Source organism: Hyla sarda, chromosome 7 (genome assembly GCF_029499605.1).
Source record: "Hyla sarda isolate aHylSar1 chromosome 7, aHylSar1.hap1, whole genome shotgun sequence".
NCBI classification, from domain to species: Eukaryota; Metazoa; Chordata; class Amphibia; order Anura; family Hylidae; genus Hyla; species Hyla sarda.
The window spans coordinates 208,977,836-209,004,782 of record NC_079195.1 but is presented as its reverse complement, the minus strand read 5'-3'; the positions used below and the strand labels follow the sequence as shown (position 1 = coordinate 209,004,782).

General features: G+C 42.7%; 2 protein-coding genes across 5 annotated transcripts in view; both read left to right on the top strand.

The window, feature by feature from the left end:
- The window catches only part of LOC130283265 (cytochrome P450 4A12A-like), a 31,242-nt gene extending 13,159 nt beyond the window's left edge, over positions 1-18,083 (top strand). For all 3 annotated transcript variants that reach the window (XM_056532490.1, XM_056532491.1, XM_056532492.1), the window contains exons 9-14: positions 1,210-1,316; positions 10,276-10,466; positions 11,755-11,888; positions 13,167-13,231; positions 15,964-16,046; positions 17,799-18,083. In XM_056532490.1, coding sequence (XP_056388465.1) covers positions 1,210-1,316; positions 10,276-10,466; positions 11,755-11,888; positions 13,167-13,231; positions 15,964-16,046; positions 17,799-17,976 — 758 coding nt within the window. In that variant the 3' untranslated portion in view covers positions 17,977-18,083. The remainder of the gene's footprint in view (positions 1-1,209; positions 1,317-10,275; positions 10,467-11,754; positions 11,889-13,166; positions 13,232-15,963; positions 16,047-17,798) is intronic.
- A 2,923-nt stretch (positions 18,084-21,006) lies between these two features.
- LOC130283266 (cytochrome P450 4B1-like) overlaps positions 21,007-26,947 on the top strand; it is a 35,639-nt gene continuing 29,698 nt past the window's right edge. Inside the window, exon 1 of one of the 2 annotated variants that reach the window (XM_056532493.1) lies at positions 21,007-21,025. The gene's annotated coding sequence lies outside the window, so the exon portion shown is untranslated. Of the gene's footprint in view, positions 21,026-21,269; positions 21,292-26,947 lie in introns of those variants that run through there. The other variant, XM_056532494.1, reaches the window with a different exon arrangement.

The following is a 26,947-nucleotide window of genomic DNA, read 5'->3' as shown; positions in this document are numbered from 1 at the left end:
CGTGAATATGAGTATATTTGCAAATATTTGCATATTCTTATATTTGCGAAAATTCTCTCTCCAGTCTAATACAGTGGGAGAGATTTATCAAAACCTGTGCAGGGGAATGGCCCAGTTGCCCATAGCAACCAATCAGCTCACTTCTTTAATTTTTAGGAAGGCCTGTGAAAAATGAAACAAGCAATCTGATTGGTTGTTCTGGGCAACTGGACAACTTTTCCTCTGCACAAATTTTGATAAATCTCCCCCAGTAACTAGTATAGGAGCCTTCTTTAGACCACAAGCTGGAAGCATGGAGGAATGAGATCACTATGATGTGTTCTGTGGGGAAGGAAAAAAAACGTTACAAATATTCGTAATAGCAAATATATAGTGCTATAGTCGCCATATAATCGCGAATATGCGAAATTCGCAGTAAATATTCGAATTGCGAGTATTCGCGCTCAACACTATTAATCACAGTTTAAAAATGCCACCGGTACCTGGGTAACAAGTCATCAGGGCAATACTCGGCCGCAGCTCTCCACCCCACCAGCCCTGAGTGATGTGTCTCTCCCTATACATGGATGGCAAGACATGTGTCATTCAGGCCTGCCAAGCGGGAAGCAGCCACAGGGACCGCCCTCCTGACTAGAGCATTTTAGAAAAAACATTACTTAAAAAATTCCATCAGGACCTAGGTAACTCGTCACGGAGGTGGTCTCTGTGGCTGCTTCCCACCCGGCCGGCCTAAATGACACATTTTTCACTATTTGTGTATCACAAAAGACATGTCACTCAGGGCTGGCAGGGTGGAGACCAGTTGCCGGGAACGGCCCCAGGACTAGTTACCCAGGTCCTGACAGCATTTTTAATCTATGTTTACTCTGATAAACCCAGAACGTCTCAGAGTAATTCATAGTTTTGCAGCATTGCGCTGCCGGCACCTGTCTTATGCGGCCCACAACATGGTTTCTTAAATGTCTATACGCCATAGGCTCTGAAGCCAGACTTTAATTGTATGGTTGTGTTAATGGGTGTGTGGGATTTGGCAGACAGACAGAGGAAATATCTAGCTTCTTCTCATAGTAGCTTGTTACTGAAAGACATGGAATATTCAACATACAATTCTTTAACTATTTATCTTGACACTTCAATCTGGGGCAATTTTTGTCCAAACCTCTCACAATATTCTCTGAATAATAATCACATTACTTTTGTTCCATATAGATAAAGTCATCAAACTGAGAAAAGAATCATTGAAACAGGAGACGGAGCTCGAAAAGATCAAACAGAAGAGACATTTGGATTTTCTGGACATTCTGTTATGTGCCAAGGTACTGGACCGATTCATGTAGACTATGTCACGTGTTCAGATGTATAGCTATAGGTGTGCAGAAGTAACAATTGAACCCAGACCCTGGTGCCTGAGGGGTCCCAATGGCCCAGTATTATTATTAATGGCACATGATAATTTTTAGGGAACCTATATTGCACATGCAGTCTGACTGCAGGCCTCGTGTTATAGAGCAGGAGAAGCTGAGCAGATTTACATGAATAAATGACAAGTTATCCTGGAACTTATCCCATAAAACTCTATATCCATCTGCTCAGCTCCTCCTGCTCTATAACATGTTACCTGTAGATTGTACTGTATTGTATATGTCATCTGCTCAGCTCCTCCTGCTCTATAACCTGACACCTGCAGATTGTACTGTATTGTATATATCATCTGCTCAGCTCCTCTCCTGCTCTATAACATGATACATGTAGATTGTACTGTATTGTGTATATATCATCTGCTCATCTCCTCCTGCTCTATAACATGATACCTGCAGATTGTACTGTATTGTATATATCATCTGCTCAGCTCCTCCTCTATAACATGTTACCTGTAGATTGTACTGTATTGTATATATAATCTGCTCAGCTCCTCCCGCTCTATAACATGATACCTGTACATTGTACTGTATTGTATATATAATCTGCTCAGCTCCTCCTGCTCTATAACATGATACTTGTAGATTGTACTGTATTGTATATATCATCTGTTCAGCTCCTCCTCTATAACATGTTACCTGTAGATTGTACTGTATTGTATAATCTGCTCAGCTCCTCCTGCTCTATAACATGATACCTGTAGATTGTACTGTATTGTATATATCATCTGTTCAGCTCCTCCTCTATAACATGTTACCTGTAGATTGTACTGTATTGTATAATCTGCTCAGCTCCTCCTGCTCTATAACATGATACCTGTAGATTGTACTGTATTGTATATATCATCTGCTCAGCTCCTCCTCTATAACATGTTACCTGTAGATTGTACTGTATTGTATATATAATCTGCTCAGCTCCTCCTGCTCTATAACATGATACCTGCAGACTGTACTGTATTCTATATATCATATGCTCAGCTCCTCCTGCTCTAGAACATGATACCTGCAGAATGGACTGCATTGTCAATGTGACAGGTTCCCTTTCACTTTGATGTGTATGGAGATGTAGCTACAAGCACCTGGGACAAACCTATTATTTATTACGATAGTTAGTACTGTAACCTATCACGCAAGAGTTTTAAGGGTTATAGGCAATCATGGGGAAAAAAGAAACTCATCATGTGAAACTATCTATGGACAAAAGTTGTGCTGGGAAAAATCAAATCCCTTTTCTAATCCTGGATAATCCCTTAATACATTTGCATTCATGTCCAGGCAGTAGAAGAGAGAGGTGGATTGTGGTAAATATTAGTGTTGCTCACGAATATTCGCAATTCGAATATTATTCGCGAATATCGCATATTCGCGAATTCGCGAATTTCGCTAATATAGCGCTATATATTCGTAATTACGAATATTCGTTTTTTTTTTTTTTTTTTTTTTCACAGTACACATCACAGTGATCATCCCTCTCTGCTTCCAGCTTGTGTGGTGTAAAGAAGGCTCTAATACTACTGTGTGAGACTGCCGCGCGAAATTCGCATATGCGAAAATTAGCATATGCGAAAATTAGCACATGCGAATTTTCACATATGCGAATTTTCGCGTATGTTAATTTTGTATATGCTAATATGCACATATGATAGTTTTCGCATACGCGAATGTTCGCATATGCGAAAATAAAACGGGAATATAACGAATATGCGAATATTCGCGAATATATGACGAATATTCGTCCATATATTCGCGAATATTCGCGAATTCGAATATGGCCTATGCCGCTCAACACTAGTAAATATAAAACAAAGTACACTAAGCGATTGTTGAGCTAGCGATTGTGTGTCTGTATACAAGAGTGTGAAGTATACAAGTGAGTAGTATAAAAGTGAGAGGACTTAAAATTAAGGGAATACTCTAAGAAGTATTGTGAGCATTTGAGTGCATTTCTGTGCCCCCCTCTCTTTCTCTGTCTGGGAGGATTACAGGTGGAGAGAGGGTGGAGTAACTAAGTAATTAGCAGCTAATAAATTGCAGCTGTTTGCAGACAGTTGGACATTTGCATTCACTTCCAGGCAGTAGAAGAGAGAGGTGGATTGTGGTAACTATAAAACCAAGTACACTAAGCAATTGTTGAGCTAGTGATTGTGTGGTTGTATACAAGTGTGAGCGAGTAGTATAAAAGTGAGAGGACTTAAAATTAAGGGACTTTAAATTCAGGAAGTTTAACCCCTTAACGACGCAGGACGTATATTTACGTCCTGCGCCGGCTCCCGCGATATGAAGCGGGATCGCGCCGCGATCCCGCATCATATCGCGTGGGTCCCGGCGCTAATCAACGGCCGGGACCCGCGGCTAATACCACACATCGCCGATCGCGGCGATGTGCGGTATTAACCCTTTAGAAGCGGCGGTCAAAGCTGACCGCCGCTTCTAAAGTGAAAGTGAAAGTGACCCGGCTGCTCAGTCGGGCTGTTCGGGACCGCCGCGGTGAAATCGCGGCGTCCCGAACAGCTGATCGGACACCGGGAGGGCTCTTACCTGCCTCCCCGGTGTCCGATCGACGAATGACTGCTCCGTGCCTGAGATCCAGGCAGGAGCAGTCAAGCGCCGATAATGCTGATCACAGGCGTGTTAATGCACGCCAGTGATCGGCATTAGAGATCAGTGTGTGCAGTGTTATAGGTCCCTATGGGACCTATAACACTGCAAAAAAAATGTAAAAAAAAAGTGTTAATAAAGGTCATTTAACCCCTTCCCTAATAAAAGTTTGAATCACCCCCCTTTTCCCATAAAAAAAATAAAACAGTGTAAAAAAAATAAAAAATAAACATATGTGGTATCGCCGCGTGCGTAAATGTCCGAACTATAAAAATATATCATTAATTAAGCCGTACGGTCAATGGCGTACGCGCAAAAAAATTCCAAAGTCCAAAAAAGCGTATTTTGGTCACTTTTTATATCATTAAAAAATGAATAAAAAGTGATCAAAAAGTCTGATCAAAACAAAAATCATACCGATAAAAACTTCAGATCACGGCGCAAAAAATGAGTCCTCATACCACCCCATACATGGAAAAATAAAAAAGTTATAGGGGTCAGAAGATGACATTTTTAAACGTATAAATTTTCCTGCATGTAGTTATGATTTTTTCCAGAAGTGCGACAAAATCAAACCTATATAAGTAGGGTATCATTTTAACCGTATGGACCTACAGAATAATGATAAGGTGTAATTTTTACCGAAATATGCACTGCGTAGAAACGAAAGCCCCCAAAAGTTACAAAATGGCGTTTTTTTTCGATTTTGTCGCACAATGATTTTTTTTTCCGTTTCGCCGTGCATTTTTGGGTAAAATGACTAATGTCACTGCAAAGTAGAATTGGCGACGCAAAAAATAAGCCATAATATGGATTTTTAGGTGGAAAATTGAAAGGGTTATGATTTTTAAAAGGTAAGGAGGAAAAAACGAAAGTGCAAAAACGGAAAAACCCTGAGTCCTTAAGGGGTTAAATTAAAATGTTTGATTCTTTTTAGTTTTTTTTCTGTTACATTTTGCAATCCCCAAGTCTAGTATGGCCTCCATGTTGGAAAAGGCAGTCCAGTGTGCATCTTGCACAATGTATGCAATCCTCGAACAGCGGTTTGAGGGTGCATATTGTTGTGTGAGATGTGTGTGAGTTGTTCATTTGGAAGCCCAGATCCTGGATCTAGAGGAGCAACTAGCAACACTTAGACACACTGACAACTTTGGGAGGAGTCTCCTGCTCACTGAGCAAGTACTCTCTGGGGTAGAGGTGGGGGAGGATAGTGGGACGGAGGTGCAGGACAGTCAGGCAGTTAGCTGGGGTACAGTTAGAAAACGGGGTAGAGGGAAAAGTGTCAGGGAAGCTAGTCCTGATCTGGCACACCCCAACAAGTTTGTCCGGTTGGCAGATGAGGGGGATGCCATTTCAGAGCTAGCGGTACTGCAGCAGGACTCTGCAAGGGGGAGGGGGGAGGGGTGGTGTGCTCCAGTAAGGATGGAAGGAGGAGTGCAGGGCAGGCCAGACAGGTATTGGTAGTGGGGGACTCAATTATTAGGGGGGACAGACAGGGCGATCTGTCACAAAGACCGGAATCGCCAAACAGTGTGTCTTCCTGGCGTTTTAGTTTGGCACATCGGGTTGACAGGTTGCTGGGTGGGGCTGGAGAGGATCCAGCAGTCATAGTACATATTGGCACCAATGACAAAGTAAGAGGTAGGTGGAGTGTCCTTAAAAATGATTTCAGGGACTTAGGCCGCAAGCTTAAGGCAAGGACCTCCAAGGTAATATTTTCTGAAATATTACATGTACCACGAGCCACACCAGAGAGGCAGCGGGAGATCCGGGAGGTAAACAAGTGGCCCAGAAGCTGGTGTAGGAAGGAGGGGTTTGGGTTCATGGAGAACTGGGCAGACTTCGCTGTCGGATACCGGCTCTACCATAGGGACAGGCTGCACCTCAATGGGGAGGGTGCAGCTGTGCTTGGGGAGAAGATGGGTGGAGGAGTGTTTAAACTAGGGACTGGGGGGGAGGGAACCTACAACATAGAGTGGGAAGATAATATAGGTAGAGGGGTGGGACTTAATAATGTACCTGGGGGAGTGGAGCGGAGGGAGGGGTTAGAATAGTTAATAGGGATAGGCATCATAGGAAAAAAAACAAACATACACCATTGAATTGCATGTTGGCTAATGCCAGAAGTCTGTCCAATAAAACTGACGAACTGGAGTTGAAAATTTCTGAGGATTATGACATAGCGGGTATAACAGAGACTTGGTTGGACGATAGCTGTGATTGGGCGGTCAACATGCAGGGTTATAGTCTATTCAGGAAGGATCGGACAAAACAGAAAGGGGGAGGAGTTTGTCTGTATGTAAAGTCCAGTCTGAAGGCCGCACTGCGGGAGGATATACGGGAGGGAAACGATAATGTGGAGTCATTATGGGTAGAAATATGTGGACATAAAAATAAAATGATTTTGATAAGGGTTTGTTATAAGTCACCAAACATAATGGAAGAGCCAGAAGATCAATTACTGAGACAAATAAACCTAGAATGAGGTGATAATAATGGGGGACTTCAAAGGAGATATCCCATGCAGCAAAGAAAAAAAAATACCTAGCCATTCCATAGTATATTCACCTACCACCTCTCTGACATGTTTGTGATTTTTTTTCCGGCCCCCATTCACCAGCTATTCAGCTCATAAATTCCAGTTACTTCCTGGTTATGGTGGCTATGCCTGTGATCTCAGAGACTACATTTCCCTGCATGCACTGCTCACATTTCCTGCTCTCAGCTGCCTGAGCAGAGAGCTTGTTACCACCCCTAACTTATGTTAGCCACTCCCACAGCTCTGCTAGCTCACTCCCACATAACACTGAGCTCCAATCATATCCCTATACAGCAGGGTGGCCACGAGGAAACAAAATGTAATCTCAGTGCTCAGAGAGAGGGACCCTGGAGTTGAAGCTGCAGTTTTACACTGTAAAATCACTCTCTCCCCCTCCTCCTCTCAATGAAACAGCTTTACAGTGGCAAAATCACCTCCCCCCTTCTCTGCCCTGCACTCCTCTCTCCCCAGTGCTCAGTGTGACAACTCTACTCTCCCTCCCCTCCATTCTCAGTGTGACAGCCCTACGCTGGCAGCTCCCTCCCCTCCCCCCCTCTCCTCCGTTATCTGTGTAAAAACATTAGCAAGGAGAGGGGAGAGAACTATGATCTGAATCAGCCGACATATAGGCAGTGCTGCTCAGCCAATCACTGCAGAACAGAGGGAGGACAGTGTGAATATTCATCAGATGGGAGGGGCTAAGGCCGAGCTCAGGGAGCTCTCTGCAGCACAGGGGTTTTCTGGGTAATTGTCACGTCACGGCCCCTGGATGCTGCTGATAGCAGCCTGAATAGGGGGTCGAAAGTCATGAAAACCTGGAACAGCTGAATTTCCTGTCAGACAGAAGAATGCAGATAAAGCTTGTTTCTAAGCAGCATTGGTAATGGAAGTGATTTACAAACCTATATAACTTAACTTCTGCACTAAAAGCTGAACAATTGTTTACTGTGAGACTTGTCCTTTAACTTTCCTGATATAAACTGGGGGACTGAGACCTGTGAATCTCATAAAGGAAACAGGTTTCTGACTATAACTAAAGACAACTATCTGTCCTAAATGGTGCCGGGCCCGACCAGAGGGGGCGTCCTGCTAGACTTAATATTAACCAACAGACCTGACAGATTAATTAATGTGCAGGTAGAAGGACACCTAGGAAATAGTGATCATAATATGATACATTATAACTTGTTCTTCAGTAAGGGAATCTCTCGAGGGGCCACAAAAACAAGAACTTTAGGAAGGCAAAGTTCGATCAACTCAGTGAAGCCCTTAACAATATAAAATGGGATAATGTCCCCAAAAAGAACAATACTGTCACTAAATGGAAGACTTTAAACAAATCTTAAACTCTCACTGTAAGATGTACAGTATATACCTTATGGGAATAAAAGGGTCAGAAATAAAAAAGAAAACCAATATGAATGAATACAAATGTTAAGGGGGCAATAAATGACAAAAATAAAGCATTTAAACTACTAAAACAGGACGGCAGTGAAGAAGCATTAAAAAGCTATAGAGAAAAATGTAAAATATGTTTAAAAAAAACAAAAAACTGATAAAAGCCGCAAAAATAGAGACAGACTCATTGCCAAAGAGAGTAAAACTAGCCCCAAAATGTTCTTTAACTATATAAATAGCAGAAAGGTCAAAAATGAAAGTGTTGGCCCTTTAAAAAAATGAGGAATAAATTATAAACGGGGATCAGGAAAAAGCAAATATATTAAACAAATTGTTCTCCACTGTATTCAGAGGAAAATGAAATGCCAGGCGAAATACAGCGAGATAAGGTAAACTCCCCAGTACAGGTCACCTGTCTAACCCAGGAAGAAGTACAGTGCCGCCTACAAAAAATCAAAATAGACAAATCACCAGGTCCAGATGGCATTCACCCCCGTGTTCTAAAGGAATTAAGTAATGTAATAGACAGACCCCTATTTTTAATATGCAGGGGCTCTATAGTGACAGGGACTGTTCCCCAGGACTGGTGCATGGCAAATGTGGTGCCAATATTTAAAAAGGGGTCAAAAAAAGACCCCGGGAATTATAGACCTGTTTGTTAAACCTCCATTGTATGTAAATTGTTTGAGGGTTTTCTAAGAGATGCTATTTTGGAGTATATTGATAAAAAATAAATGTATGACACCACATCAGCATGGCTTTATGAGGGATCGGTCCTGTCAAACTAACCTGATCAGCTTTTATGAGGAGGTGAGCTCCAGACTGGACCAGGGGGAATCGCTGGATGTCGCATATCTGGATTTTTCCAAAGCATTTGATACAGTGCCACATAAAAGGCTGGTGCATAAAATGAGAAGGATTGGATTGGGAGAGAATGTGTGTAAGTGGGTAAGTAAGTGGCTCAGTGATAGGAAACAGAGGGTGGTTATTAATGGTGCTTATTCTGATTGGGTGACTGTTACTAGTGGGGTACCACAGGGGTCAGTCTTGGGTCCTGTTCTATTTAATATATTTATTAATGATCTTGTAGAGGGGTTGAAGAGTAAAGTAGCAATCTTTGCAGATGATACTAAACTCTGTAAAGCGGTAAACACTATAGAGGACAGTGCACTGTTACAAATGGATCTGGATAGGTTGGAGGTTTGGGCTGGGAAGTGGCAGATGAGGTTCAACACTGATAAATATAAGGTAATGCACATGGGGAAGAAAAATCCGGGCTGGGATTATGTATTAAATGGAAGAACACTTGGGACGACTGACGTGGAAAAGGACTTAGGAGTCTTAGTTAACAGTAAATTTAGCTGTAGTGACCAGTGTCAGGCAGCAGTTGCCAAGGCTAATAAAATCATGGGGTGCATCAATAGGGGCATAGATGCCCATGACAAGGAAATAATTCTACCGCTGTACAAATCCCTAGTCAGACCACACATAGAATACTATGTACAGTACTGGGCACCAGTGTACTGGAAAGATATAGTGGGGCTGGAGAGGGTTCATAGACGGGCAACCAGGGTAATATGGGGAATGGGAGAATTACAGTACCCAGAAAGATCATCAGAATTAGGGTTATTTAGTTTAGAAAAAAGAAGGCTTAGGGGAGACCTAATAACTATGTATAAGTATATCAGGGGACAGTACAGAGATCTCTCCCATGGTCTATTTATACCCAGGACTGTATCTATAACAAGGGGGCATCATCTACATCTAGAGGAAAGAAGGTTTCTACACCAGCACAGATAGGGGTTCTTTACTGTGTAAGAGCAGTGAGACTGTGGAATTCTCTGTCTGAGGAGGTGGTCATGGTGAGCTCTGTAAAAGAGTTCAAAAAGGGTCTGGATGCATATTTGGAGAATAATAACATAGCTGCTTATGTATACTAGAGAAGGAAGAAAGCAGCACTCCTGAAGCATAGGTGTAGGGGTGCCTCCTGCTGTAAACCTTGGTAAGAGGTCCGTCTGAATATATCCAAAAAGAAACAGTGGCACTCCCTGGTTATGTATACTAGATTTATAGGGACAGAACATTGATCCAGGGATTTATTCTCATGCCATATTTGAAGTCAGGAAGGAATTTTTACCTCTCGTATGAGTTTTTTTTTTTTTTTTTTGCCTTCCTCTGGATCAACTCAACTCAGTAGGGACTTATTAGGGGTATAGGTTGAACTTGATGGACTCTGGTCTTTTTTCAACCTTATGAACTATGTTACTATGTTACATTATTCAGACATTTCAAGTAGCAGAGATATCTGTCTGTTCATAACAGGATGAAAATGGTCGTGGACTGTCTGATGAAGATCTGCGGGCAGAGGTGGACACCTTCATGTTTGAGGGGCATGATACCACGGCTAGCGGAGTCTCCTGGACATTGTACTGCTTGGCTAAATATCCGGAGCACCAGGAGAAATGCCGGGAGGAGATCAGAGAGGTCCTGGGCAAGCGGACCACAGTAGAGTGGTAAGAACTTATATCTATATCATATAGTATTATGGTTGTTATGGTATAATCAATAGATTCAAGCCCCTGTAAGAGGGCTACAGAGAAGCAGGATACCACCATCGGGAGGGCAAAACTATGTTTAGATAACAACATCCAACTCTGGCCATACAGAAAAGTATGACAAAGATAGGATATTCTACCACTGAAAGAGTGAACATGTGACAGCGCAAGTCCGGTTCTAATGACTATTAATTTTGGAGCCAGCTGCTCAGATGGAATCTCCAACCTGGAATATTCCCTAACGGAGATGCCATAGTGTGAAGATACCCATGTGGTCCCATTCACACTACGGAGAAGCCACACAGAATTTCCTCTGAGAAATTCCATGCGGATTCTGACTTGCACTGCATGCTCATTTATTTCAGTGGATTTTGCAGCGCTCAGTTCAGTCACAAATTCTGACAAGGAGTTGGATTCGGGTGGAGGATTGAACATGATTAATCTTCCGTGGAATCCGCCAGAGAAGTTCTGTTTGTCAGTTGAAGGCATGTATGTCGTCAGAGGACAAACAGGGCTCTGTACACTGAGGACAAGCGGGGCTCTGTACACTGAGGACAAGCGGGGCTCTGTACACTGAGGACAAGCGGGGCTCTGTACACTGAGGACAAGCGGGGCTCTGTACACTGAGGACAAGCGGGTCTCTGTACACTGAGGACAAGCGGGTCTCTGTGCACTGAGGACAAGCGGGTCTCTGTGCACTGAGGACAAGCGGGTCTCTGTGCACTGAGGACAAGCGGGTCTCTGTGCACTGAGGACAAGCGGGTCTCTGTGCACTGAGGACAAGCGGGTCTCTGTGCACTGAGGACAAGCGGGTCTCTGTACACTGAGGACAAGCGGGTCTCTGTGCACTGAGGACAAGCGGGTCTCTGTGCACTGAGGACAAGCGGGTCTCTGTGCACTGAGGACAAGCGGGTCTCTGTGCACTGAGGACAAGCGGGTCTCTGTGCACTGAGGACAAGCGGGTCTCTGTGCACTGAGGACAAGCGGGTCTCTGTGCACTGAGGACAAGCGGGTCTCTGTGCACTGAGGACAAGCGGGGCTCTGTACACTGAGGACAAGCGGGGCTCTGTACACTGAGGACAAGCGGGGGTCTGTACACTGAGGACAAGCGGGGGTCTGTACACTGAGGTCAAGTAGGGCTCTGTACACTGAGGACAACCAGGGCTCTGTGCACTGAGGAGTCTCCATTTGACACCAGTGACAGAATACACATAGTATTAGTATTTATTATGTTATATGTTGGCAGGGATGACCTGGGTAAGCTGCCATACACCACCATGGTTATCAAGGAGAGCATGCGTCTCTACCCACCTGTACCAGGAATTTCTCGTGAACTTAAAGAACCAATCACATTCTTTGATGGGCGGAGCCTGCCTAAAGGTCAGTCACAGTTTCTGAAAAATAAATGAAATTAAAAAACTTCAACCAGAAAGAATAATTCCTTCAACCAGATAAGATTAACATTTTATCAATATAAGATTCCAAAGTGTAGATCATAATAGATAAAATCAAGAAAAATGAAGATGTCCCAAGTCACTTATCACCTCCAGGGTATCACCAGAAGATCTGGACATGGTCCAGATCCTTATTTTTCAAGGGATCATTCCTCTTTTTCTATTCATCTCGCTGGCAAAGAAATGGACTATTCATTGGCGAGATCCGAGCAAAATGCAGTTCATATATCCAAGTGGGGGCCGTTGTGGATATTGTGACTACAGGATTCCAGGACAATTGGGGTCTAAGGTGCTAAAGCCGATCCCAGCAATTCTAATGCAGTTATATAATGTAAACAGCTACAGGCTAGGTTACAGCCAGCACTTACTGTACTCTCTGACCCTCCATTGTCCCTTAGCAGGGCATTATCCCTACAAAGGACTATACCGCAAACTCTCTGTTTCACCCTCTCTCTGTGCCTTTCACTTCATTTAACTACTTATTCTCTGCTAACTGAGAACCATTCATCCACCTTCAGGGACTCATCAATAGCCAGGACATAAGACAATGTGAGGCTCACGTTTCTGAAGCAGACACTCAGTGTATGCTTAATGTATTTTAGTACAAGAAACTTGCGCCTCATGTTAAAATTAGTCATTCCCTGTCTGCTCCTCTGCCTGTAGCATTGCTCAGCACAAGGAAGATGTGGTGTTAACACATTTCATTCTACTCCTTAATGTCCTAATAAAATTTTGTTACACCCCCCCCCCAAGTAAAAAGAAACAGATATATAATGTGCATGCGTATATAGCAGGGCTGGGGAGAGGTGGTGACATCACTCAGGGTCGGGGTTTGAGCTCAAAGACAAGATCCAGCATTGTCCTGCAAGAAGGAAAGGAGCTTGGGAGCTGCTAAAGACAACACCACACTGACAATGAGAGAACTACACAACTTCCTGTAAGGGGTAAATCATGCAAAAACATGCTTAATTGAGCACAATTTGTGAGTAAGTTGTATGTCATGGGGGTGATAGGTTTATTAAAATTGATACCAAAATACCCCTATAAAACCTTCTGTCTAGCATTAATCATGCTTTAGACTAGTAAGGTTGTTGTTGATATGGATGAAATAATGTTTGTATTTTTATATATTATTTAAAGATTTTTTTTTTTATATCTTGTATGAAACTATAATAGACATCTTTTGTACCTTTTGATAAAACAGGTGCTGAAATCTTTCTCAGTATATATTGTATGAACAGGTCTCCAAGTATGTGGGATAACCCTGAGGTAAGTGGAGACATTTTGTTATATAGAATCATTTTAAAGGCATCGGTATATGGCTGTCAGAAAGATAAGTGGATGGACAGACCAGACAGACTGCCTGCCCAAAAAAATAAAGGGAACACTTACACAGCACAATGTAACTCCAAGTCAATCACACGTCTGTGAAATCACACTGTCCACTCAGGAAGCAACATTGATTGACAATCAATTTCACATGCTGTTGTGCAAATGGAACAGACAACAGGTGGACATTATAGGTAATTAGCAAGACACCCCCAATAAAGGAGTTTTTCTGCAGGTGGTGACCACAGACCACTTCTCAGTTCCTATGCTTCCTGACTGATGTTTTGGTCAATTTTGAATGCTGGCGGTGCTTTCACTCTAGTGGTAGCATAAGATGGAGTCTACAACCCACACAAATGGCTCAGGTAGTGCAGCTCATCCAGGATGGCGCATCAATGCGAGCTGTGGCATGAAGGTTTGCTGTGTCTGTCAGCGTAGTGTCCAGAGGATGGAGGCGCTACCAGGAGACAGGCCACTACAGGCCGTAGAAGGGCAACAACCCAGCAGCAGACCGCTACCTCTGCCTTTGTGCAAGGAGAAGCAGGAGGAGCACTGCCAGAGCCCTGCAAAATGACCTCCAGCAGGCCACAAATGTGCATGTGTCCACTCAAACAGTCAGAAACAGACTCCATGAGGGTGGTTTGAGGGCCCAACGTCCACAGGTGGGGGTTGTGCTTACAGCCCAACACAGTGCAGGACGTTTGGCATTTGCCAGAGAACACCAAGATTGGCAAATTCCCACTAGCGCCCTGTGCTCTTCACAGATGAAAGCAGGTTCACACTGAGCACATGTGACAGAGTCTGGAGACTACGTGGAGAACGTTCTGCTGCCTGTGGGCGCACAACAAGGCTCAGGAGTGAGAGCACACCATGTACATTTGAGGCCTAAATTGGTCACTTGCACAGAGGTGGCCGATTATGCAGCGGTTCTGACATAAACGCAAAAAAATAAATACCCACGTGACCCCATTTTGGAAACTGCACCCCTCACCTAATGTAATAAGGGGTACAGTGAGCATTTACACCCCACAGGGTTCTGGCAGATTTTTGGAACAGTGGTCCGTGAAAATGAAAAATTTAATTTTTTATTTGCACAGCCCACTGTTCCAAAGATCTGTCAAACGCCAGTGGGGTGTAAATACTCACTGCACCCCTTATTAAATTCTGTGAGGGGTGTAGTTTCCAAAATAGGGTCACATGTGGGGGGTCCACTGTTCTGGCACCATGGGGGACTTTGTAAATGCACATGGTCCCTGACTTCCATTCCAAACAATTTTTTCCAAAAGCTCAATGGTGCTCCTTCTCTTCTGAGCATTGTAGTGCGCCAGCAGAGCACTTGACGTCCACACATGGGGTATTTCTATACTCAGAAGAGATGGGGTTTCAAATTTTGGGGGGCATTTTGTCCTATTACTCCTTGTAAAAAATTTATTTGAGGGGTGAAAAAAATAATAATTTTCACATCCAACTAACGAAAAGTCGTCAAACACCTGTGGGGTGTTAAGGCTCACTGGACCCCTTGTTACGTGCCTTGAGGGGTGTAGTTTCCAAAATAGTATGCCATGTGTTTTTTTTGTTTTTTTTTTGCTGTTCTGGCACCATAGGGGCTTCCGAAATGTGACATGCCCCCCAAAAACCCTTTCAGAAAAACTCACTCTCCAAAATCCCACTGTCGCTCCTTCCCTTCTTAGCCCTCTACTGCGCCCGCTGAACACTTGACATACACATATGAGGTATTTTCTTACTTGAAAGAAATTGGGTTACACATTTTAGGAAGATTTCTCTCCTTTTACCCCTTGTAGAAATTCAATAACTGGGTCTACAAGAACATGCGAATGTAAAAAATGAAGATTTTGAATTTTCTCCTTCAATTTGCTGCTATTCCTGTGAAACACCTAAAGGGTTAACAAACCTTTTGAATACCATTTTGAATACTTTGAGGGGTGCAGTTTTTATAATGGGGTCATTTGTGGGGTATTTCTAATTTGAAGGCCCTTCAAATCCACTTCAAACAGAACTGGTCCCTAAAAAATTTGATTTAGAAAATGTTGTGAAAAATTGGAAAATTTCTGCTATACTTTGAAGCCCTCTGATGTCTTCCAAAAGTGAAAACATGTCAACGTTATGATGGAAACATAAAGTAGACATATTGTATATGTGAATCAATATATCATTTATTTGGAATATTCATTTTCCTTACAAGCAGAGAGCTTCAAAGTAAAAAAAAAAAAAGCAAAATTTTCAATTTTTTCATCAAATTTTTGAATTTTTCACCAAGAAATGATGCATGTATCGGCAAAATTTTACCACTAACCTAAAGTAAAATATGTCATGAAAAAACAATCTCGGAATCAGAATGAAAGGTAAAAGCATTCCAGAGTTATTAATGTTTAAAGTGACAGTGGTCAGATGTGCAAAAAATGGCCGTGTCCTACAGTGAAAATTGGCTGGGTCCTTAAGGGGTTAAGGTATCTGATGACCAATATCTGCCAAAAAAGTAGAATTTTTTTGAGCTGGTTATTGGCTGAAACTCCATATGAATACACCAATCCTTATACTGTTCATCCTACTGTACTTATTCTATATACATCATGGATGAGCCTTATTTTGTTGTGCTGTGAATCAATTGTTTGTACAACCAGATTGATTTGTTTTCTATTTTTATGATTTAGGTTTTTGACCCACTGAGATTTTCCCCCGATAATGCATCAAAAAGACATTCACATATGTATGTTCCCTTCTCAGCTGGATCAAGGTAAAACATCTTGAATACAAAAAAAGAAAAAAACAACACATTTATGATGTATTTTGTGGACCTACCATATGTGAAAAAATCCTAGGAATATCAATTTAATTAATTAATTGGCACTTCTATCTCGTTGTAACCTAGGGAGTCATATGTAAAAGCTAAAGGCTCTGTCATTGGTGACTGAAATCTGATGGCTACACCAACTTTATTATTTGCGTTAAAGGGGTACTCCACTGCCCCAGCAACCGGAACGTTTCTTTCAGAACGCTGGGTGCGGGGGTCGTAACGTCACGGCCATGCCCCTTGTGAAGTCGCACCCCCTCAGTGCAAGTGTATGCATAGACTTGCATCGAGGGGGCGTGGTGTGACGTCATGACCCCAGCAGCTCGGAACTAAATGTTCCGGACACTGGGGCAGTGGAGTACCCCTTTAATTTTTCAAACAAACATACACAGTATTGTTGTACAGACCCAATCGGTTGGACTTTAGGCCAAACTCGGAAGGGAAATTATGGTACCATCTAGGTTTTCATTCTATGTTCCACTCCAGGATGTGGAAGATGGACTAAGGCTAGAATTACATATATCAGGCGTCCAGCTCTGGCGAAACTCGCCGCATCTGATGCCACAACTGATGCCAGAAGTGCATCAGTTGGCATCAGTTGTGTAGCATCAAGCATTGTTTTCTGAACACCGGACAGGAGAACGCAGCAAGATGAGATCATCCATCTGGCGTTCAAAGTGAGACACCGGATGATTGTGAACTGTCCCATTCAAATGAATGGAATCAGATCTGCCATCAGTCTCCCTCCAGTGCACACCGCCAGACAACTGATATATGTAAAGGGAGGCATTAGCAGCTAGAGGGTACCAGGCCAATTCCGAAAAGCTGTCCCAGTGAGAGCAGCAGCTGATCCAGTTGACAAGAAGGCCCCAAGTGATCAGCAGAGACATAGTTAAATTTAAAGGGGTATTCCAGGAAAAAAATACATTTGTTCTATCAACTGGCTCCAGAAAGTTAAACAGATTTGTAAAGTACTTCTATTAAAAAATCTTAATCCTTCCAATAATTATCAGCTGCTGAAGTTGAGTTGTTCTTTTCTGTCTGGCAACAGTGCTCTCTGCTGACATCTCTGCTTGTGTCAGGAACTGCAGAGTAGAAGGTTTGCTATGGGGATTTACTTCTATTCTGGACAGTTCCCGAGACAGGTGTCATCAGAGAGCACTTAGACAGAAAAGAACAACTCAACTCCAGCAACCCATAAGTACTGAAAGGATTAAGATTTTTTAATAGAAATAATTTACAAATCTGTTTAACTTTCTGGAGCCAGTGGATATATAAAAAAAAAAAACTTTAAGCATGAGTCATGGGCAGGTCACAGTTGCACAGTCAGATACAGGTAAGAGTCATGGCAGGCAGCAGAGTGGTTAAATTGGGTACAAGCAAGAGAGTTGTGGCAGGCGGCATAGGTGAAGTCAGCAGTCCGGGTCATACACAGTTGAATCCAAATGGTGTAAGAGGGTCAGGCTAAGGTGGAGTTGAGAAGTCAGGCATGGGTCAAATCCAGTATATAAGTATAGTTTCTCAAAATGTCCGTACTAGGGAAACCACAATATTGCTCAGGCATTAAAGAGTGGGAGCAGTTGCTTTAAATAGGTGTTGGGGGGGGGGGGGGGCAGAACAATTGTGTGTGTATATATAATGAACTGATAATAAAATGTAAATTGAGACCAAAACCTTCAAATTGTATCCCCCCAGGAACTGCATAGGACAGAACTTTGCTATGAATGAGATGAAGGTCGCCCTTGCTCTGACATTACCGAGATTTGAACTCAGTACAGACCCCAACAATGAGCCAATAAAGATCCCTCAGCTCGTTCTACGTTCTGTAAACGGCATCCACATAAACCTGAAGAAAATAGAAAGAACACCATAAAGCCAGAAAACTTCAATCTCTCCGAATCTGTAGTGTCAGTATTTTGTATGACTTCAGTTTGTAAGACTAATATGTCTTGTAAATAAAGATGAATGTTTTGCACAGTTCCTGAAGGATGTTGTGTGCTGCCCCCTAAAGATTCCAGCTGCATTCTTATAGGAGTTTAGCTATACAGTCATGGCTGTAAATGTTGGCACCCCTGAATTTTTTCAAGAAAAAGTATTTTCCACAGAAAAGGATTGCAGTAACACGTGTTTTGCTATACACATGTTTATTCCCTTTGTGTGTGATTTAAAACTAAACCAAAAAAAGGGAGGGAAAAAAAGCTAATTGGACATAATGTCACACCAACCTCCAAAAATGGGCTGGACTAAAATTATTGGTACCCTTAACTTAATATTCGGTTGCACATCCTTTGGAAAAAATAACTGAAATAAGTCGCTTCCAATAACCATCAATAAGCTTCTTACACCTCTCAGCCGGAATGTTGGACCACTCTTCCTGTGCAAACTGCTCCAGGTCTCTCTTATTGGAAGGCGCCTTTTCCCAACAGCAATTTTAAGATCTCTCCACAGGCGTTCAATGGGATTTAGATCTGGACTCATTGCTGCCACTTCAGAACTCTCCAGCGCTTTGTTGGCATCCATTTCTGTTTTTTTTTTTTTATGTATGTTTGGGGTCATTGTCCTGCTGGAAGACCCAAGATCTCGGACACAAACCCAGCTTTCTGACACTGGGCTGTACAGTGCGACCCAAAATCCATTGGTAATCCTCAGATTGAATGATGCCTTGTCCATATTCAAAGCACCCCGTGCCAGAGGCAGCAAAACAACCCCAAGACATCATTGACCTCCACCATATTTCACTGTAGGTACTGTGTTCTTTTCTTTGTAGGCCTCATTCCATTTTCGGTAAACAGTAGAATGATGTGCTTTACCAAAAAGCTCTATCTTGGTCTCATCTGTCCACAAGACGTTTTCCCAGAAGGATTTTGGTTTACTCAAGTTCATCTTAACAAAATGTAGTCTTGCTTTTTTATGTCTCTGTGTCAGCAGTGGGGTCCTCCTGGTCTCCTCCCATAGTGTTTCATTTCATTTAAATGTCTGCGAATAGTTCGCGCTGACACTAATGCTCCCTGAGCCTGCAGGACAGCTTGAATATCTTTGGAACTTGTTTGGGGCTGCTTATCCACCATCCTGACTATCCTGCGTTGACACCTTTCATCAATTTTTCTTTCGTCGACACCCAGGGAGATTAGCTACAGTGCCATGGGTTGCAAACCTATTGCTAATGTTGCGCACTGTGGACAAAGGCAAATATAGATCTCTGGAGATGGACTTGTAACCTTGAGATTGTTGCTATTTTTCCACAATTTTGGTTCTCAAGTCCTCAGACAGTTCTCTTCTCCTCTTTCTGTTGTACATGCTTAGTGTGGCACAAACAGACACACAATGCAAAGACTAAGTGAACTTCTCTCCTTTTTATCTGCTTTCCGGTGTGATTTTTATATTGCCCACATCTGTTACTTGCCCCAGGTGAGGGTAATGGAGCTTCACATGCTTGAAATAATCTTATTTTTCCACAATTTTGAAAAGGTGCCAATAATTTTGTCCAGACCATTTTTGGAGATTGGTGACCTTATGTCCAATTTGCTTTTTGTTTCTCCATTTTTTGGTTTGGTTCCAATACACACAAAGGGAATAAACATGTAATAGCAAAACACGTGTTACTGCAATCCTTTTCTGAGAGAAATACTTAATTTTCTTGAAAAATTTCAGGGGTGCCAAGTGCCAACATTTACGGCCATGACTGTAAATGGTGCAAAGGTTCCAGTCACACCCACAATATGATGCCTATATGGGACCAAAAACACTGAAAGGTTATTCTGGAGAAAAAGGTTATTTTCAAATCAACTGGTGTCAGAAAGCTATACAGATTTGTGAATTACTTCTCTTTAAAAAAAAATCAAGCTTTGCAATACTTATCAGCTGCTGTATAGTTCTTTTCAATCTGACAACAGTGCTCTCTGCTGCCACCTCTGTCTGTGTTAGGAACTGTGTAGAGCAGGAGATGATCCCCACAGTAAACTGCTCCTGCTCCAGACATTTCCTGAAATGGACAGAGGTGTTGGGTTGGAAAGGACTACACAACTTCCTTCAGGGCATACAGCAGCTGTTAAATCCTGGAGGGCTTGAGTGTTTTAAACAGAAATAATTTAAAACAGTTGACTTGGAATTTTTTTTTCTCTTTACCAGTTTAATTTGGCTGTATGATATTATAATATCTGGGTCTGAGTGTGGCCTGGTCAGCGTTATGCCTAACAGGAAAATAGAGCAAGCATCATGATAAACTATGTTCACACAATACAACAAATTATCTATAAAAGTTATCTCTACAATCATGACCCGCACAATAAAATTCTTAAAGTTAATGTGAGAGCCAACATTTTTTACTTTGCCTAAGCTACTCTTATAATGATCTTGCACGCGGCACCCCATTTATAATCAGTCCCCGGAGCGTGTTCGCTCCGGGTCTGATTACCGTGACCACAGGGCCTCCGCCCCCGTGTGACGTCATGCTCCGCCCCTCAATGCAAGCCTATGGGAGGGGGCGTGACAGCTATCAAGCCCCCTCCCATAGGCTTGCATTGAGGGGCGAAGTGTGACGTCGCACGCCGTCGGCCCTGTGGTCGCCAGTAATAAGATCCCGGAGCGAACACGCTCCGGGTACGGATTTTAAATGGGGTGCCGCGTGCAAGATCACGGGGGTCCCCAGCGACGGGACTCCCGCGATCAGGCATCTTATCCCCTATCCTTTCGATAGGGGATAAGATGTCTAAGCACCGGAGTACCCCTTTAAAGAGGTGGAGCGGTATGAGGACTGAATGGGTTAACTTACTAAGGGAGGAGAAAATGACATGAAGTGAAGCTAATCCCAAAACATTACCTGGCAGGTGTGAATTACTCTCCGCCTTTAGCTTATATACATACAATCTGCTCAGGTAATGACCCAGTCATTTTATTGGATCGCAGCTCCTCAATGTCCACAGGTAAGTGGTTATATATTTTCCCTTTGCACGTGGTCACTTACTGCCGAAATCCTTGAGAAAGCTGCAGGTTTGGTGAAATCTCAGGGTGGCAGCGTGCGCTTATTTCACTTCAATACCCTATCAAAACCTGTCCAGAGGAAAAGTTGCCCAGTTGCCCATAGCAACCAATCAGCTCACTTCTTTCATTTTTAACAAGTCCTCTGCAAAATGAAAGAAGCGATCTGATTGGTTGCTATGGGCAACTGGGCAACTTTTCCTCTTGACAGGTTTTGAAAAATCTCATATATATATATATATATATATATACACTGCTCAAAAAAATAAAGGGAACACAAAGATAACACATCCTAGATCTGAATGAATGAACTCCTCGTAGAAAATTCTTTCATCTTTACATAGTTGAATGCGCTGACAACAAAATCACACAAAAATTATCAATGGAAATCAAATTTATCAACCCATGGAGGTCTGGATATGGAGTCACACTCAAAATCACAGTGGAAAACCACACTACAGGCTGATCCAACTTTGATATAATGTCCTCAACCCCTTAAGTACCGTGTTTTTCAGTTTTTTTACACTTTAGTTTTTTCCTCCTAAGGGTGGGTTCACACTGCGTTTGTAGTGTACGGTTGCTGGATCTGGTTGGGAGGGGCGAAAACCGTCTGCTCCCGTATCCCAGCCATATCCGTCCCGGACCCCATTCAATTCAATGAGCCGACCGGAGTCAAACGCTGACTCCGGTTGTCTCATTTTTGCCCCGTATACGGTTTTCTGACCGGACCTAAAACCGTGGTATACCAATTCTACTTTGTAATAACATCAGTCATTTTACCCAAAAATCTACAGAGAAACGGAAAAAACAATCATTGTGCAACAAAATTTAAGAAAAAAACGCCATTTTGTAACTTTTGGGGGCTTCCGTTTCTATGCAGTACATTTTTTGGTAAAAATGACACCTTATCTTTATTCTGTAGGTCCATACGGTTAAATTGATCCCCTACTTATATAGGTTTGATTTTGTCGCACTTCTGGAAAAAATCCTAACTACATGCAGGAAGATTAATACATTTAAAATTGTCCTCTTCTGACCCCTATAACTTTATTTTTTCATGTACGGGGCTGTATGAGGGCTCACATTTTGCAGCGTGATCTGAAGTTTTTATCTGTAGCATTTTTGCTTTGATCAGACTTTTTGATCGTTTTTTATTCATTTTTTTATGGTTTAAAAAGTGAGCCAAAATATGCTATTTTGGACTTTGGAATTTTTTTGCGCATACGCCATTGACTGTGCAGTTTATTTAACAATATATTTTTATAGTTCGGACATTTACGCATGCGGCAATTCCACATATGTTTATTTTTTTTATGTTTATATATTTTTTTACATGGAAATTGGGGAAAAGGGGGGTGATTTAAACTTTTAATAAGGAAGGGGTTAATGTGTGTTTTTAACCACTTTTTTTTTTTTTTTTTTTTTTTTTAAACACTTTTAGTCCCCTTAGGGGACTTTTAGGAGGAATCATTAGATTCCTCATACAGATCAATGTGGTTCCATAAAACCACAACAGCATGTGAAATTGATGGACAGTGGGATTTCACAGAAGTGTCATTGACTTGGAGTTACATGGTGTTGTTTAAGTGTTCCCTTTATTTTTTTGAGCAGTGTGTGTGTGTATGTGTATGTGTATATATATATATATATATATATATATATATATATATATATATATATATATATATATATATATATATATATATATATATATAAAGAATAAGTTGGCCAGCACTATTGATTCCAAACCATTATAAGGACCTGGCTAACAGGTGCAGGTGCATATATATATATATATATATATATATATATATATATATATATATATATATATTAGTGTGTGTGATGAGGGCAGATGTTATTACCCTAGGGGCAGATGGCATTAACCCCTTGTATTCGTGACGCCAGGGCGGGTTTAACCTCTACACGACCAAAAGGTATGACCGCTGAATCTCTGGCTAGGCACGGGGCAAATATTGACTCTGATGCCAAATTACAGAACAACGACAGCTTTACTGAGGCAGACAGATTGAATAGTCTTTACAGCTCAATTAGGCCCAAGGAAGTGACCAGTAACTTTAGAGACTTGCGAGCTTGCTGGGACTTGCAGTGGACTTGGATTAATTGTTGCAGAACCACGCTGAATTTAGACAGAATGATCTTGACTGACCTGACTAGGACTGACTAGACTTCACCCCTTGTGTAGCTTACCAGGTTTTCACTTTCACCTGTGGGGCACTTGGTTAGTGGAAGCGTGGCTGTGTGGTAGGCCTTGGGTCTCCTCAGGACACCAGACACTCTCAGGACTTGACTTCACTGTATCTCAGCTTAGACTCTAGACTGACTAACTAGCTCCTCCCAGGGTTTATATGGGGGGAGACTTTGGAGGGGTCCTATAGGTCCCCAACAAGTCATCTATTCAGTGACACCTTCCCTGGTTACAAAACATGGTTACAAAATTTAAAGGTACATAACATTATATATACACATTACAATAGATAACATAGGCACTTATTAACCATTTAACATACCCAGCTTAACCATTTAACATACTCAGGGGACAATGCAATAGTGTTCGCCAGACAGGACAGTAAGGGTACAGGGGTACAATCCTGTACTGGGCCACTATATATTTATGTGGTGTCAGCAGGGTGCAATGTAGGCAAGCTGTTATAACCCTAGGGGCAGATGTTATTAACCCCTTCTTGTCGTCACGCCGGGGCGTGGTTTAGCCTTAACCAGCCAAAGGTAATACCGCTGGTCCTGGGCTAGGCACAGGAGCAATGAAGTCACAAATGGCAAGTTATGGATAACGGTAGCTTTACTGAGGGTAGACAGGTGATACAGTCTATGCAGTACAGCCAGAATCCCAAGGAGGTGACCAGTGACACAGGGGGACCTCGCAGGCTTGCTGGGACTTGCAGTATGTAGAGACACTTTAGTGCAGGCCACAATGACTTTATAGAAGACTTGACTTCACTGACTTGACAATTGACATGAAGATGACTATGAGATTACTTGAGCTGACTTGTGGCTGCAGACTTTAGGCTTGAGGCCTCCAATGCTCTGGACACAGTCTGAGACGTCTTGACTGAACTGGACCTCAGAAGAAGCAAGAATCATGGAAGAGTGAGATTGCAGCCCCTTCCCTGGTTTTATAGGGGGGCTGTGCAAGGAGCCCATAGGTCACTTGGGGGGTCAACTGGTCACTAGTGCCTCTTGGGTAACAATCACATGGTAACAGCTATTAACCCCTTAAGGAAGCAGCCCTTTTTCGCAATTCTGACCACCGCCACTTTACGAATTAATAACGCCTTTGGCTGTCTGGGCATGCTGGGAGTTGCAGTTTGGCCTTCCTAGTGGTTGCCACAGTAAAGATCGTTTTGCTTTCACTTTCAATTCCCACCCCTCCCCCCCCAAACTCAATTCCTTCCCTGAGCAAGGATCCAGCGAAGATCCCGGGTCCCCAGGCAACTTCTCCTGCAGGTACGGCCTCCATCTTCTTCCCAGATCCCCTCGACATCCAGGGGCGGGCAGAACGGACCCCTGCCTGTCCTGCGCTGCCATTGGTCAGAACTCCGTTCTGCTATTGGCAGGGGATAGGAGGAGATCGCCGCTTTGCGACCTCACTCCTATCCCTTAGGCTGATCGGGGCTGTTGCTGACAGCTCCGATCAGCCCTATTTTCCGGGTGATCGGGTCACCAGAGACCCGATCAGCCCGGAATTGGAGAAAATCGCATGTCTGAATTGACATGCGATTTTCTCCTATTGCCGACATGGGGGGGGGGTCTCAGGCATCCGGCTCCGGTCCCGCACCGGCTAGCGGTGGGGACCGGATTTCCCACGGGCGTATGGATACGCCCTCTGTCCTTAAGGACTCGGAATGCAGGGCGTATCCATACGCCCTGTGTCCTGAAGAAGTTAAAGAAACAGTACATTTTATTATATAACTTATGTACATAGGGGATAACACAAAGGGGGGCCTGGGGACATGGAGAGACTTTGCCTGACAGGGCAGGAGCAGTACGGGGACACACCATCCTGTACTGGGCCAATATATATATATAGAGAGAAACAGAGAAAAAAGAAGAGAAAGGCATAACTCCAAGAAAAATGATTATTTAGCTGCTGTGTGGGAAGGTATGTCCACTCCTCCATTTTTTTTCTTTTCAGCAATGTTCTATTTTGGGTGAAAAGGATTCACTAGAGGAGAGCCCAGTGGATATGAAAACTTCCCATCTATGGATACGTCTTGTGAATCTAGTGAGTGGTCAGTGCATGGCTACTCACAAAGTGTATTACATATGGAAGTGGTTTGTTAGCCGCTCCCAAAGTTCTTCCATTTGAAGTTTTCTAGAAAAAAAACTAGTGTGATTTTTGTAATGCAGACTTGTTATAAATACAGTGGGGCAAAAAAGTATTTAGTCAGCCACCAACTGTGCATGTTCTCCCACTTAAAAAGATGAGAGGCCTGTAATTGTCATCATAGGTTATAACCTCAACTATGAGAGACAGAATGAGAAAAAAAAAATCCATAAAATCACATTGTCTGATTTTTTAAGAATTTATTTGCAAATTATAGTGGAAATAAGTATTTGGTCACCTACAAACAAGCAAGATTTCTGGCTCTGACAGACCTGTAACTTCTTTAAGAGTCTCCTCTGTCCTCCACTCATTACCTGTATTAATAGCACCTGTTTGAACTTGTTATCAGTACAAAAGACACCTGTCCACAACCTCAAACAGTCACACTCCAAACTCCACTATAGCCAAGACCAAAGAGCTGGAGAAGGACACCAGAAACAAAACTGTAGACCTGCACCAGGCTGGGAAGACTGAATCTGCAATAGGCAAGCAGCTTGGTGTGAATAAATGAACTGTGGGAGCAATTATTAGAAAATGAAAGACATATAAGACCATTGATAATCTCCCTTGATCTGGGGCTCCACGCAAGATCTCATCCCGTGGTGTCAAAATGATCACACAAACTGTGAGCAAAAATCCCAGAACCACACCGAGAGACCTAGTGAATGACCTGCAGACAGCTGGGACCAAAGTAACACACTACACCGCCTGGGACTCAAATCATGCAGTACCAGACGTGTCCCTCTGCTTAAGCCAGTACATGTCCGGGCCCGTCTGAAGTTTGCTAGAGAGCATTTGGATGTCATATGGTCAGATTAAACCAAAGTAGAACTTTTTGGTAAATGTTTGGAGGAGAAAGAATGCTGAGTTGCATCCAAAGAACACCATACCTACTGTGAAGCATGGGGTGGAAACATCATGCTTTGGAGCAGGTTTTTTTTTGCAATGGGACCAGGATGACTCTTCCGTGTAAAGGAAAGAATGAATGGGGCTATATATTGTGAGATTTTGGGTGAAAGCCTCCTTCCATCAGCAAGGGCATTGAAGATGAAACATGGCTGGATCTTTCAGCATGACAATGATCCCAAACACACCACCCGGGCAACAAAGTAGTAGCTTCATAAGAAGCATTTCAAGGTCCTGGAGTGGCCTAGCCAGTCTCCAGATCTCAACCCCATAGAAAACCTTTGGAGGGAGTTGAAACTTGTTGCCCAGCGAGAGCCCCAAAACATCACTGCTCTAGAGGAGATCTGCTTGAAGGAATGGGCCAAAATACCAGCAACAGTGTGTGAAAACCTTGTGAAGACTTACAGAAAACGTTTGACCTCTGTCATTGCAAACAAAGGGTATATAGCAAAATATTGAGATGAACTTTTTTTTATTGACCAAATACTTATTTTACACCATAATTTGCAAATAAAATTCTTCAAATAAAAATCAGACCATGTAATTTTTATGGATTTTTTTTCTCATTATGTCTCTCATAGTTGAGGTATACCTA